We start from the raw sequence: 14,320 nt of genomic DNA, 5'->3' as shown, positions 1-14,320 counted from the left end.
GGTTTTATGATTTAATCATTTAGTATTAGAAGTATAGTGATGCATTGATAGCATAGGGTGAATTGGATGTGTCAACACATACTATTATGTGATTTTTTGTATGTGTGTTTGTGTTTTAGACCTTGGTTCATAAAAGGTTGAGATTTTGTACATAAGATGATTGCTTTGTGTTGGATTGTCGTGCTACTAAGGTACACGCTTAGACTATACTTTTGTAATTGGTTATGTAAAGTGATGTTGTATTCATTATATGATGTGATGTTGTATATCACTTGAGGCTAGACACCTCAAATAATTAGAAAGGAGTTTAACATATAACTTGAGGATGAGTGTGTTGTTACCCTAATTGGGTTGGTATAAATTAGATTTGGTATCCTTATAGAGTTAGAATTATTATTGGTTCCCATGGCAGTTGTAGATCTTACGGTCACCATGAGGGTATGCATACTGGACGGATAATAGGACGGACAATGTCTTAGGTCGGAGGTTGCCTTGGGGTTAGCTCTCCCATGTGTATTCCTCCAAACTTTGGTAATATTCTGGTGACCTGAACTGGACGGACAACGACATGAGATGAGAATTAAAAAGTCAAATATGACATATAGACTTATTTGAGCCTTTGCATGCTAGGATGAACTCATTGCTTATATGTAACCTATATAATGCACTATATGAAGTCTCTGACATGTAATGGTTTATGTTCTTTGGAACGTGTGATGATGTTGTCATTCTACAACTAGCAGGTTGGTTGCAGGTAGGGTTGGAAGAGTGAGAATAGGACAATAGAACCTATAATTGAGCTATCTGATGCATTATAACTATTATTATATGTTAATGAACTTTAAATTGTTTTTCTATCGCAAGTACGTTTATCTTTAGTGTAACACCCCGTAATTATCGGGTTTAAAAATAATATAATATATAATAAAATAAAATATAACAATATAAAATAAATAAGTAATATTAAATTATATTATTTTACATAATTAATTATAAGTAACAAAGTAGGTTAACTTTAACGGTAACGAGTTTTATCGCATGACGTTTTGTTTTGATTGTGATAATAACACAATAATTACTCAATTAATTAGTTTATAATTAAAAAAAAAATATAGAGATGGGAATGTGAAGGGGGGCTGCCGGTTTGGGGTATGGGAGGAGTTTTTGTAACTCCTCTCATAATGGTGTAATTAGGAGTGTTAATTGGTCCTTGAACTCCTTATTAATCCTAAGCATCAATGGTCTTCCTCACATTCCTCACATTACCTCACACTTTCAAAAAAAAATTCAGAAATTTTCCTCTTTTGTGCTTGGTTTCGGCAGCCTTAATAAAAAAAAAAATTGTTCAATTCAATCTTCAAATCAAAGGGTAAGTAAGTTGAGTTGTTAATTATAAATTTTATTTATAAGAAATTCTAGTATGAGATTATATAATATTTCTTTCAATATGATGAAATCCTATGACTTATTAGGAGGATTGAGTATTTTACATAAGTTTTCTTTTATAATCCTTTGATAAAATTAATTTGTTAAAAGGATTAAATCATATCTCTGTTATGCACAATTTTTCCTTGTTTTATATTCTTTAACAAAGTTTAAATTTGTTATAAGAATAAAGTTTATTCAAAGGTTAAAAATGTATTTATTTTATGGCTTATATTTCTCTAGCAAGATGTTAGTTTGTTAGAAGAAATTTTAGGTATTGTAGGTAGCCATGAGTTATAAATCCTTTAACAAAATTTGATTTGTTTAAAGGATTTGTCCTTATATATGTGTTTGATTCAAAAATGATAATATATGATTCTCTACAAAATTTTAATTTGATAAGAGAATCAAGTATTTAATTTAATTGTCATGGGTTATGAAACTTTAATTGCTTTTGAAGGATCTTGTGGATGAATATATTTTAAATTGTTAGTTTTGTGTTTTTGATGATGGTTTGGATTGTTGATGGGATTTTATGTATTGTTACATGTGTGGAAATATCAAGTAGATGGTGGGATATGAGATTTGGTTTTATTTGTTTTATTTTAGTAAAAGGTAAATTTGGTTTTTGTTAGGTATATTTTGATATGAGGATTTAAAAAGGATTAAATAATTGAAATAGAAAAAAAATATATATATAAATATAATAAAAATAATTTAAGCAGCGGGAATTTTCGGACAGCAGCTGCTGCCTCGGTAGTGGCGCCCCGATCCGAGTATCGGGTGTGTTTCGTTGCGGTTTTATTTAACCGATGCGTTTTTAAAACTCGTAAAACGCTTAAAATAATTAAAAATAGTAATCGAATGCTAGAAATTATGAAATTTGGTACCCAAGATAATTGATGCGTTCCGGACGCAGCGGTGAAGTCGGATTTTTAATTTGAATTTTCTAAACTGTCCGATTTGGCCATAAAAGTTTCTGGTCAGAATGGAAATTTTGGAGCGATCATGAATTGGATGAAAACATTCGAAATTATCAAGTCTTTGTGATATTTTAGTAGTATGGAGTGGATTGTTTGTGTAAACCCGTTATTAAACGTGGTCGTTTTGTGTGTTTGTTAATTAGGACCTCGATTCATAAGAGGGTGAAATTCTTGTCGTGCTTAAACGTCGTTTGGATTTGCTGTGCTTAAAGGTACACGCTTAGACCATACTGTTTATATGGTTGTGCAAGTAATGTTGTTTTATTCCTAATCAAGGCATTGTAATCACATAAGGATTAGACACCTCAAATAATATGGAATGATTATGTGGAAATTGAGAATTTATGGATATGATACCCAATAGGGTTAACAAATAAATTGGAAATTATCAACTATTTTTCCCATGGCATTCAGGGATCTTTTATGGTCACCATGGGGGTATGCATACTTAACCTTTGGCGACCCGAACAGGACGGGCAACGTCTTAGGTAGGTGGTTGCCTTGGGATTAGCTCTCCTAAGTGTATTCCACCAAAACAAATTGGAAATATGACTTGTACGACCCACACATGTCGGGCAACGTTACAAGGTTGGAAATAATGAACAAAGATTACATAATAGAGCCTTTGCATGCTAGGGTAAACACAATGCTTGTACTCAACCTGTTTTAATATATGTATGATGTCTCTGACGTGTATTGGTTGTTCTTTGGAACCTTCAACGTGTTATCATACGACGTGCAGCAGGTTAATTGCAGGAGGGGGCTGGAGTGAGGATTCAGCTTAGAACCCGTATCTATCAAGTCTAGACTTACCTTGTAATGAGACTAGATAATCCAGTTTATGTAACTGAAGTTTATGATGTTTTTTTTTTCTTTTATCACGTTCAATTTAACTTTTGTCTAGAGGCCGGAGGGCTCTCGAGTTGTAAGTAAAGACTTCCGCTGGTTTATTTTATTTGTTTGGCACGGTTTTACCTTGTGGACCATGTTCCTTTACCGGTGGGACGTTGACGATCCGAGTAAAGATGGGTTTCTTGCGTCCGTGAATGAACCGGAATCATGTTTTCACATGATTTCTTTCCGGGTCATTTAAACCGGGCCGTTACATTTAGACATTAAATAATTTTGATGAGGCCAGAAGGTTCTCGTGTTATAAATTTTTGAGACTTCCGTTGAATAGTTATTATCGTTGTCCTTTATTTATTTTTTTTATCACTAGAACGTCGTTGGTCCTAGAATATGGTTTAACTTGAATGTCCGACGTGTAACCCGAAATTCATATTTACATGTGAATATCTTGTTCACTTTAACTCGGACTGTTACATAATTAGCTACGACTAAATGCATGTGGGAGAAAAAAATGATTTGCATGTGGCAAAATAATATAATTAGCATTAGGATCTCCCGTGGCAAAAAGAATTTATGCCACAATCATTATTTCCCGTGGCAACAATCTAGCCACGACCACTTGTGCCATGGTAGTCTTTAGCTTGAATTCTTGTGGAAGCGCAGCATAGCCACGAGAAATTTTTACTTGTGCGTTGTGCCACCATTGCAACTGTGGCACAAGTGATGATTTGTAGTAGTGAATAATCATTTATAAATATAAAATTCATTTCATATATATCAAAAGTATAAACTTGATGATTTATTATATCCAATCATGGTGATATACACTATAAAACGTTTGCAAGTCAACCTATAATGCTTTTGAACTACCGAAGATAACCAATCCCGAAACACATCATTGTTATAAATCTGATTTGAAAAGTAAGGGTCAACAAATAACAATTATGTCCCCAATTAAAACAAATTGATATGATGCCTATGATAAAACAACTAGTAATTATTTTTTCATATGTATATAAACATACATCAATTAAATAACGAACTATCAACTTAATCGACATTTACTTGATAGAACTCCATAACCAACTCCAAAAAAATAAAGTGCGAATCGGATTTGTTTCTGGAAAAACCAAACTAATTATACAGTGATGACAACTCAAGCCAGATTAATACTCTACTCGAACTTCAACCGGTATGAACTAGTGTGAACCCGATAACACGAGTAACCATTGTTAAATCGACCAAAATAAGACCCGATGTGACATGCAACCGAAAATTAAATGATTTAAAATCGGACCGAATCGAATAGATACCTCTAATTGTGATTTAGTTTAAGAACTAGATAGTGCCCGTGTGATGCATGGCTTAATTAAATTTTCCGACATATTTGTATCATTTAAGAAATTAAAAATTTTAAGAAATAAATTTTACATTGTAGTTATACATCATTTCAGTCTGAATAGTTGTATACATTACACACATTGTATGATTTGTATCACACTTTGCAATGTGCACGCAGATGATTGTGAAAATTTAGTTCATGACAAATAAATCACAACAAAAGACAAAAAATTTGATTATATATTTAATATAATTATATTTACACTTTGATTTGTTTATTTTGAATAAAAGAGTAAATGGTACATACATTGTAATACCCAGATTTAGTTTGAAAAACAATTGATAGACTACTCATATCAACAAGGTGCACCTTCTTTTCATGGGAGCCCATTTGCTAAGAACTCCACAGTTAAGCGCGCTTGGTGGGGAGAAATCTTAGGATGGGTGACCTCCTAGGAAGTTTTCTGGGGCGCGCACGAGTGAGGCCAAAGTGCGCTGGAAAGAGTTGTGTTGGTCTGTATGGCCAGTCTACATTCTCCATGAGTAGTCACCGGCGGTCCGAGGGGCCAGGGTGTTACATACATGAAGTATACAATACATGACTATGAGTATTTTTAATAAAAAAAAATTACCAGTTTTTGCTATCAAAAATAAATATTACAATAATTTGAATATAAAGTATTACAACTATTAATAACACACTTTAAAATCAAATTTAACATTAAAATATGTAAGGTAGCGTTTGGGAACCAATAATTGAATTGAAAACTTAGAATTCAATTTTGAATTTCTAACTTTTGAATTTCAATTTCAAATTTACTGTTTGGAAAATCTTAGAATTTATAAGTCCATAATTAAAAATCATAAATTTGTTTGGAATCATTGAGATTTTCAATTTCTAAGTTTCAAATTCTAACATTGTTTAGCAAAAATGAAGAATTACAATTCCTGAATTCAATAGTAACATTTAATCAAACATAATGGTTCAAAACCTTTTTTTGAAAAATATAGTCAATACTACTCTAAACACATCCAAATTGTCTATAAAAGCAAAAATAAAATCTGAAAAAAACTACTCAAGAGTTATGACATAGTAACACCCAATCTAATTTCTTATTTTCTGGTAGTCCCTTTAACATAACAAACTCTTCTGTCCTTCAAAAACAGCTTTGTTGCCTTCAAGACTTCATGTCGATCTAGTACGGCAACCTCTGAAACAACATCATAAACCTCTTTGGAATCGGGCTTAGGTGGAAGTTTGTTTGATTGTAGATAGTGTTAAACGAATCTATAAATCTAGAAATAGCATCCATGATAGAATCTTTCTTTGAACTCTTGATAGATGATGCAGAGTTTGCCTCAGATGCGCTGCAAGTTTCATTTTCTTTCTCTATAGCTGCCACAGATTCTTCATGTTGCTCAGCTTCTTGACTCGTAGCTCTATCCATGGCAAATAGTGTGCATATTTCATCCCAATGATCAATATTCTTATTTATATAAGCAGAAGCCACGGGATTTATCTATTTAAAAAAATTACTAGATAAATATTATAAAGATCAAAAATACAAGTTATTTGTACTTCTATTTATTTACTATAAAAAGTATCACAAGCACTGAAAATAATATAAAAACAAAAGGTCGAAAATAATACAAAAGGCAAAGACAAGACTGAAAATAAGGTGGAGAATTTTAATAGATGATTATATGAAATTGAAATTAATTAAGAACATTACTAGCAAATATTTAGATGAAGTCAACTTATGAGATTGTACCTACAATAGGCACTCCATTCCTCGTGGTCTTCAATTGGGATAACAAGCATTTTCTTATCATTATCCCACTTAAACATGGTGTAAGTGCGAATATCTGTGATAATTGAATGATGTTTCTTCCATACTTTGATTTGATTCTAAACATGTTCGGTGGTAGCCAATAAACCCAATTAGTTACTTAGGTTATCAGCAACAGCTTGATATGCTTGTGGTTTGAATTCTCCGTCGCCCTTATTTCCTTCACAGATTTGCTCAAATAAAGTGGAGATAAGTATAGCATCCATTTGTTGGTTCCAAGTAAGATAAGATCGTTTTGGTTGTTTTTGTGGTACCATTGGCTATTTTTCGGATCTCTTCATCATGAATGCTAAAAGTATGTCTCAGCAAAGGCAATCAACATTAACAAGCACGTCCTCAACAATATAAAGACAAATACAGAATATTCAGTGAAACGATTACATATGAACAATTACAAGTAGCAGTGCAAATAATGAGGCCATATGATTTTAAACAAGTCTTCATGTACCCAACAAAACAACCTACTTTAAAGACTTCCAATCTAGCTTAATATTTACAAGCATTTAAGACATTGAGGTCAAATATCTCCTAACTAAAATCTCAAGTAGCATGTGATCTTCGCTATTGATATTCTTCAAATATCTTTTGAGCAAGATTATCTCTAAACACTTTCCACTCATTACTTGATTGCGTACTAAAAATGTAATCATCTTCTACATCTTCTTTATCAATTGTCTCTATATTTAGTAAATCTTCATCTAACTCATTAATAAGACTTGTTTTATCCATAATTTCACCCTCAAAAAGTTATGAAGAATAAAACAAGCGTTAATAATTCTAATTTGAGTCTTTTTCTCAAAAAAACTTGGATCTCTAAGTATACTCCATCGCTTTTTCAATAACCCAAAAGCCCTTTCAATTGTGTTTCGAGCTGAAGAATGTTGTAAATTAAAAAGCTCTTTGTAATTTGTTGGAATGGTGCCTCTCCACAAATTCAAATGGTACCTCGTACCTCTATAAGGAGCTAGATAACCTTCAGCATTAGCAAATCTCAAATCCACAAGAAAATACTTATCTGCATTATATAATTATTATACATATATTAGCATTTCATTTTACATTTGGTGTAAATTATTTGGTTGTTGTTACACATATAAAGTCTTACTTCTAGGAATCTTCAAACCATTAGGCCTTTGGAGAGCATCACGTAGAACGCGTGGATCCAAAGCAGAACCTTCTCAACCAGGCAAATCGTAAGTAAAATGAAGATTTGAATCACATGCAGCTAAAACATTGGTGCTAATGTCCCCCTTTCTATCTCGATAGTGAGCTTGAACCTTAATAGGCACAGTCATTTTAATATGAGTCCCATCGAGAGCTCCAACAACACCTTAATATGGTTTATGCTAGTTAATACTATAAATTAAACCTCCTAAGAAAGTAAAGACATCGATTTATTTTTAAAACTATAACTTACCTCAAACCTATTCCACTTTGTATCCTTTATGTAATTACTCTGGTTATTACATTGTTTTATATAATACTTTCCAAGCTTGAGTAGTGCTTTAAGGAATACATGAAATTGTCGACTGATAGTCTCTCCAAAATGAGCAAAGGTTGCTTGTATTGTTCTATTTTTTAAATCATGTGCAAGAACATGAAGAAACATTGCAACAATTTCTTTCACTGTAACATATAGTCACTAAACCACCCTTGGATTGTAAAATATTGCACAATTTCTCAAAACAATGTTTGTCTAAACGTAATTGCTCCCTACATATTCTATCATATCCATCCAAATTGTTTGTCTATTCATATGTTCTTGTTGATTCCATGTTATTACTTTTACTCCATACCTCAAATCAAACCAAGCCACAACAAAAATCATTGTAATAGCCCTATTTTTTAAGTCTCTTTCGATCTTAGCTTAAACAGCTTTAAGTATGGATTAGTGATAGTAACCAATTTAGTTATTTATCTGAATGTACCAAATATAATACGGGTTTAAATTTTTTTAAAAAACTGTTAACTTTGTATATTACTAAGTCTTGTTTTGTTTATTGTTATATTATCATACTAAAGAAAAGTTTTCCAATATACTTAGTTTTATTAAAGTTTATTTGATTTACTAAAATAATATTAATTTCCTTCTAAACTTGGTTGATTTGATAAACACATCAATTTGGTTCTTATGATAAAACTTTATAGTATTTGCAAATAATTTCATAAACTATATTCTATGTGATTTAATCAAAGTAGTAATATTTGAATATAAAGAAAAAAAATTTATCTATTTAGAATATATTATGAAAAAAGGCTTTTATAATGATATTATAGTTCTTTGGTATTCCAAAACAAGTTTTGGTTATGGTTTTATATTATTTTCAAACAAAAGTATACTTTTTCCTAAAAACAAGTATTTCAGAATTTTTCTCAAAACTATTATCCTACTTATAAAATTATTTAAAAATAGTAAATGAGTATATTTTGACCTCGTCTTTTACCACTTCATCCCCATGCATGTTATTGAAGATACCAAACCATTAGATTGAGGTAGCTTAAGGTATAATGAAAGAAAATAGTGTAGATTTATACAAAGGTCAGGCTGAATGGCAGTTTAGCAGGGTCTGAAAGATACCCTAATTTACCTAAGCTATACCCTATGTAATTGAGTGCTACAACTTGAAAACTTCCTATAACACTCTAAGATTTCTATAGATACCTTATACGCCCTTATATCCCTCCAGAAATGAGAGATCCATCCCTATCTTTCTACCCCTTCATCTCAACAGTTTTTGGCAGCTTATATACCTTCAACAAATCATCCTTTTTCTTCCAAATTCTCTTAATAAGTGCCTCATATTTTTATATTATAATATGTTAGACATCCAAAGCTTTACATTGATATCTCACACGCACATATACAAGCTCTATAAGTCCCTCATCCTCAAGCAAACATTCACAATATGTTGTTCTATTTTTGGTCAGCTGTATACATGGACACAATTTGAAGTGTTTACCCATCTTTCTCTTCATGAATGTATAAATAAACCTTATAGTGATCTTATACACAAAATTCCTCACAATTTAGACCCAAGAATTGCATCAATTGGAGCATGAAATGTTATGTTTTGCCCTCAAAGATTTTGGACAACTAAGAGTAAGCTAATTTCAAACACCTTCTATTTTGTGGATTTTTGACCATCTTGTACTCATTTTAACACTATAGTTTGTTCTTAAGAAATATGGGTGTTGGAGTCGTGAGCAATTAGACACTTGAATCATTGGATTTGGAGTTTGGAGCTAGAAGTTATGAGCATTTTAGTAAGACATGCCGCAAATGGACTTATGATGGTGAGAGATTTTGACTTTAAGTTGAATGTGGAATTTTTAATTGGAGTTACAGATTAAGATAGAAAAAGTTTTATCATTTCCTAAACCAAAATCATCAACTTTTGTAAGGTTCTAGTATTATTATTTTGGGAGTTTGGATTATTACTCTTGAAACCTTGAAGATTATTCTTGGAGCTTATTTTCTCTTATTTTGGAGTTCTTATTTTTGATTATTTCTCTTGCATCCTTGGTGGCTCATGGTGCACACTTCTTAACCTTCTTACTATGTGACATTTACATTATATTTAGTTGAATATGTGAAAGATATGACAATATGTTAGATTGATTAAATTTTATCTTGCATGTTCACTTAAAGTAAGAATAACACATTTTTTTGTGTTAAAAGTAAAAAAATAAAGTGTTTACTATAAGTTTAAGTATATGCATGTAATAAATTGAAAACTTATGATATTTTTATATATATTAATGTTAGAATTGTTATTTATATGTTTATATTATAAGTTTTCAAGTATTGTGGTTAATATCCAAAATCGGTATTAAATTTATTTTTATTTAAATATATTATTGATGGATATATGTTTAATTATGTGTATTTTCACTTTATGTTCATGCATGTAAATGTTTTGAATTTCTATTATGTAAAAATGCATAAAAACGGTGTTTTGGGATGTTTTTGTGAAGTTCTTGTTGTGGATAAATTTGTGTGACCTTAGTAACTTTAGGAATATTTTTTATATGAACTCCAAAGTAGATAAAATTTTGAAAATCATTTAAGTTCACTTCCTTCAAGTTATTTCATTAAAATGGTTATTTATGAAATTTTAAGTAATGAAATATGTTCTACTATATAATAGGGGGTTATATATAATTTTAGTGGATAAAATAATTTATAAAATCATCTTATTACGTTTTCTACAAGTTTGGACCAGAATATTAACTTTTGGTATTTTTCTATGAATTTTCCTATGTGTTTTACTACTTACTGATAAAATGTAAAATGTTAAACTATAAAATAATTACTAAATGAAGTTATTTTGAGCTATAATTTTTATGAGACTCTTATATAGGCAGTAGGTTTATAATTTGATTATTGGAGAAGTTTATATGACCATCTATGGACCATTGTAAATTTTAAATAAAACGATAATTTTAAAAACAATAAAATATGAAACAAATACTAAATGGACTATTTTGGACTTAAAATTTTTATGAGAAACTCCCATATACAGTAGGTCATATAAGGACCCTTGGAAAAATTTTGCTTGGACCTTTGAAGACATTAATAATTTTATGTTGGTTTATCGGTAAATTGACCAAACAATTTAGTTAGAATCCATAGGCTTGTTTTTCTTTAACTTTATGGTCTAAAACTAACTTCATATAGCTTCTTGACCTCTAATATATCTTAGAATATTTTATTGGTTATTATGAATGTTTAATTAATTTACATGTTTAATTTATGGAAATTCCTTAATAAATATTATGAAATATTTTCCTTTAGTTTTATAAGTTTGTATAGTGTTGTAGATAAATTACATATCCTCTAGAACCTTGTTATAAATTATGAAATTTTATTTATTGATAATCTCTTAATTATTGAATTAGTAAATATGTTGACATTTCCCTAAAAGGACTAAGAGGATGTTGACTTGGAATTTAACTAGACTAGGGTCGACTTATAGCAATGTGAAATAGATAACACGGAGTTTTATTTGAACTTATGTGTACTTGGATGAATGACTCTGATAGTAAGGAAATGTCGAACCACGGACCGACATGTAATCCGGCGCCCGTGTTTCCCAGCACGTAGAAATGCGGGGTTAGACAGGGGGACTGAGAGAGTCCTATCAGCTCGAGCATAAAAATTGGTCGAATGACGGCTCTCATCGCAGTTAGAGTTTGGAATATGTTCCTCCTCTAGCCAAACCTTACATATATCAGAAAGTCATTATTATGTGTGTTGTGCAAATGTGATTATGGATCTAAGTAGATCCATTGGATGAACCTTATAGTTACCAAGTGTAGGTGACTGTAGTAAAGATATTTATTTACATTCATGTGATGAATGTGAAAAGTTGTTGAAAGTATTCGAGGACTGAAGATGAGAAATGAGAACCGAGGAACTTAAAATCAAGGATTGAAATGTACTTTGCATATCTTGTGAATATATTATGATTGTCATAGTATTACGTTGTTGAGGAGTTTGTACTTGCGTTAGGCGCTGATTCCGATTCAAACGGCTGTCATCCGTATCATGGATGACAGTATTTTTGCAGAAGGGTTTAGCTTCAAGATCGATCCAGGCTGAAATATTTATTTTCTTATCAAGGATTTAGCTGCACTTTATTTTACTTATTGGTGACTTTGTATTTATGCTTTTATTATGTTGAGAAAACAACATGTGTTATTCTCTCAATTGTAATATTTTAAACTTATGTTTTTAAACGATTTAAAATTTTAATGGATTTTAACAGTTTGAAATTTAAGACCTTCGCATTATTTATTGCAAACATAATTATCAGTGTGAATTATATACCGGAACCGCTGCGCTTGTTACAGTCATGAATAAACCTAACATTGTCATAAAAACTTTCTTATCTTTATTTACATTCTTACTTGCACGTTTTCTGGATTCTTGAATACTATGTTGATCAGGGATTTTTTGTCTTCTCACAAGAAAAAATATTTGTCACTTAGGAATAGGATACATAGTAGTATTTTGCAATTAATAAGTACTTACAAATTGTATAAATTATTATTAACATTAATAATCTTTGACACTTCTAGTAGAAGTATATGATTTAACTTTTAACCCCTTAATAATGTAAATAGAAGACGGACAAGATTCAATAATGAAGTGATGAAAAAATAAAGTTCATAAAATGACGAAACTTTCAAATTCGACATTACACAATTTATTTTTCAAAAAAAAAAAAACAAAACCCAAAAATCATTAAATACTACAAACACTCAATAATCATGATTGAAATTCTTAAATTACACTTAACAATGTTACATCAAATACAGACAAGATTAGACAAAAATGACAAAACAAAAATTCAACTTGTTTTAGATGAGATTGAACGGTGGGAGAAATTTCACTCAAATTCTTAGAAGCATCAAAATTCCAAGAAGTTAGTTTTCTGGAAATTTCTGTTTCTTTATTTATTGACCATAACAACATTGTTTAATTAGACTTTTCCGAATAACTCTAAAATCTAAACTGAAATTTAAGAATTTTATTCCAAAAATACCTCGAAAAATACTAAGTCAACAATGACGAAAAGAGTATAAAAACAGCAACAACTAATCGCCTACATTGGTGCTATCGTTACCGAGCTCGATAAAGAAATAGAAAGTAAAAGATGAAGCATACCTGAAAAGTAAGGATGAAAAGTTTTGGAGCAATGAACACCAACAACAATGGTGGATCGAGGCATATTGGATTGGAATTGGGAGAACACAACAATTAAAAAGAGAGTGAGAAAGTGAAAGATGAAAATAGGGTTTCTGAAAGTGGGAGATGCAGATTGGATTTGAAATGACAGGTCATGGGCCGTCATTTTACCATGGGCTATTTTAAAGAGTATTGGAATTAGATTGGAATTGGGCAAAATTTTAAAATTGAATTTTATGACCTCCCAAACAAGTAAACTGAGGCAATTCAGGATTTACAAATCAAATGTTCATTCCAAAACAAAGCATAAAGTTATTTTAAAAAGTTCAAACAAAAAATTAATTTGTTTATCATGTAAAGATAAGTGACTTACATAAAAATAGTCAATACATAAATCATATTAGAATTAAGCATTGCATTTAAGTAACCAATGGTATAAAATAAAACAATCCTATTAAAAATTATACTCCCTCCGTTCTTTTATGTTTTTTCACCTTACTATAACGGGTAGTTTCATATGTTTGTCCACTTTAGAATACTTTCCATTTTTGAAATTTTTTTTACCATTTTTACCCCTTAAAACCCCTCTTACCCCTTATTGTACCCAGTTTTATTGCTTTGGAATCTTAAAAATCTTTTAGGGCCTGTGTCACTCATTACTTCCCCTGATTACTTTCTCCTTCTCCCTCCCATTTTTGACGGTTCTCTCTCTCCTCAAACAACCATCTTCATGGTTCTTTACATTTCTCCCCCCCCCCCCCCCTTTTTCTTGATCATTTTTATTTCTATTTAACTGGACCAAAATACAAATCGTTTAATTCTCAATATTTTGAGGTTCGTTTTGTGATTTTTGGCAAAGTTTCGAAATTGCATACCCCTTGTTCCTCATCCGCCATTACCGTCTTCTTGAAGCTTTAATTTTTTGAGATGGAAAACGACGAATCTAAGAGTGATTCTTCAATTCCTTCATTTCTTTACGATGGTCTTTGTTAGTATGGTGAATTTTGTTCTTGTTCCTTTCATGGTCGTTCACATTCGTACTCAAATGAAATTTTGAGGTGGTCAAAAATAGATCTTGAAGCATATCACAAGTCTCTTGAAGATGATGCTAAATCTATGTATCATGAATCTCCACCTTCTTCTCCTTCTGTTGAAAGGGAACCTGATGCGTGTTCAAGGGT

The 14,320-nt window shown here is 31.0% G+C and overlaps 1 protein-coding gene across 1 annotated transcript; it reads right to left on the bottom strand.

Moving 5' to 3' along the window:
* Positions 1 to 7,009: 7,009 nt before the first annotated feature.
* On the bottom strand, positions 7,010 to 13,182 carry LOC130824888 (uncharacterized). Its single transcript, XM_057689908.1, has 7 exons — positions 13,119 to 13,182; positions 11,795 to 12,046; positions 7,866 to 8,074; positions 7,668 to 7,725; positions 7,554 to 7,622; positions 7,254 to 7,463; positions 7,010 to 7,146 (listed from the first exon to the last, which is right to left on the bottom strand). The coding sequence occupies exons 1-7, from the start codon at positions 13,180 to 13,182 to the stop codon at positions 7,010 to 7,012; spliced, it is 999 nt and encodes a 332-aa protein (XP_057545891.1).
* Positions 13,183 to 14,320: the final 1,138 nt, after the last annotated feature.

This window comes from Amaranthus tricolor, chromosome 10 (assembly GCF_026212465.1).
Source record: "Amaranthus tricolor cultivar Red isolate AtriRed21 chromosome 10, ASM2621246v1, whole genome shotgun sequence".
Lineage (NCBI taxonomy): Eukaryota > Viridiplantae > Streptophyta > Magnoliopsida > Caryophyllales > Amaranthaceae > Amaranthus > Amaranthus tricolor.
The sequence above is the reverse complement of the archived record's forward strand: the minus strand, read 5'-3'. Positions and strand labels throughout refer to the sequence as shown.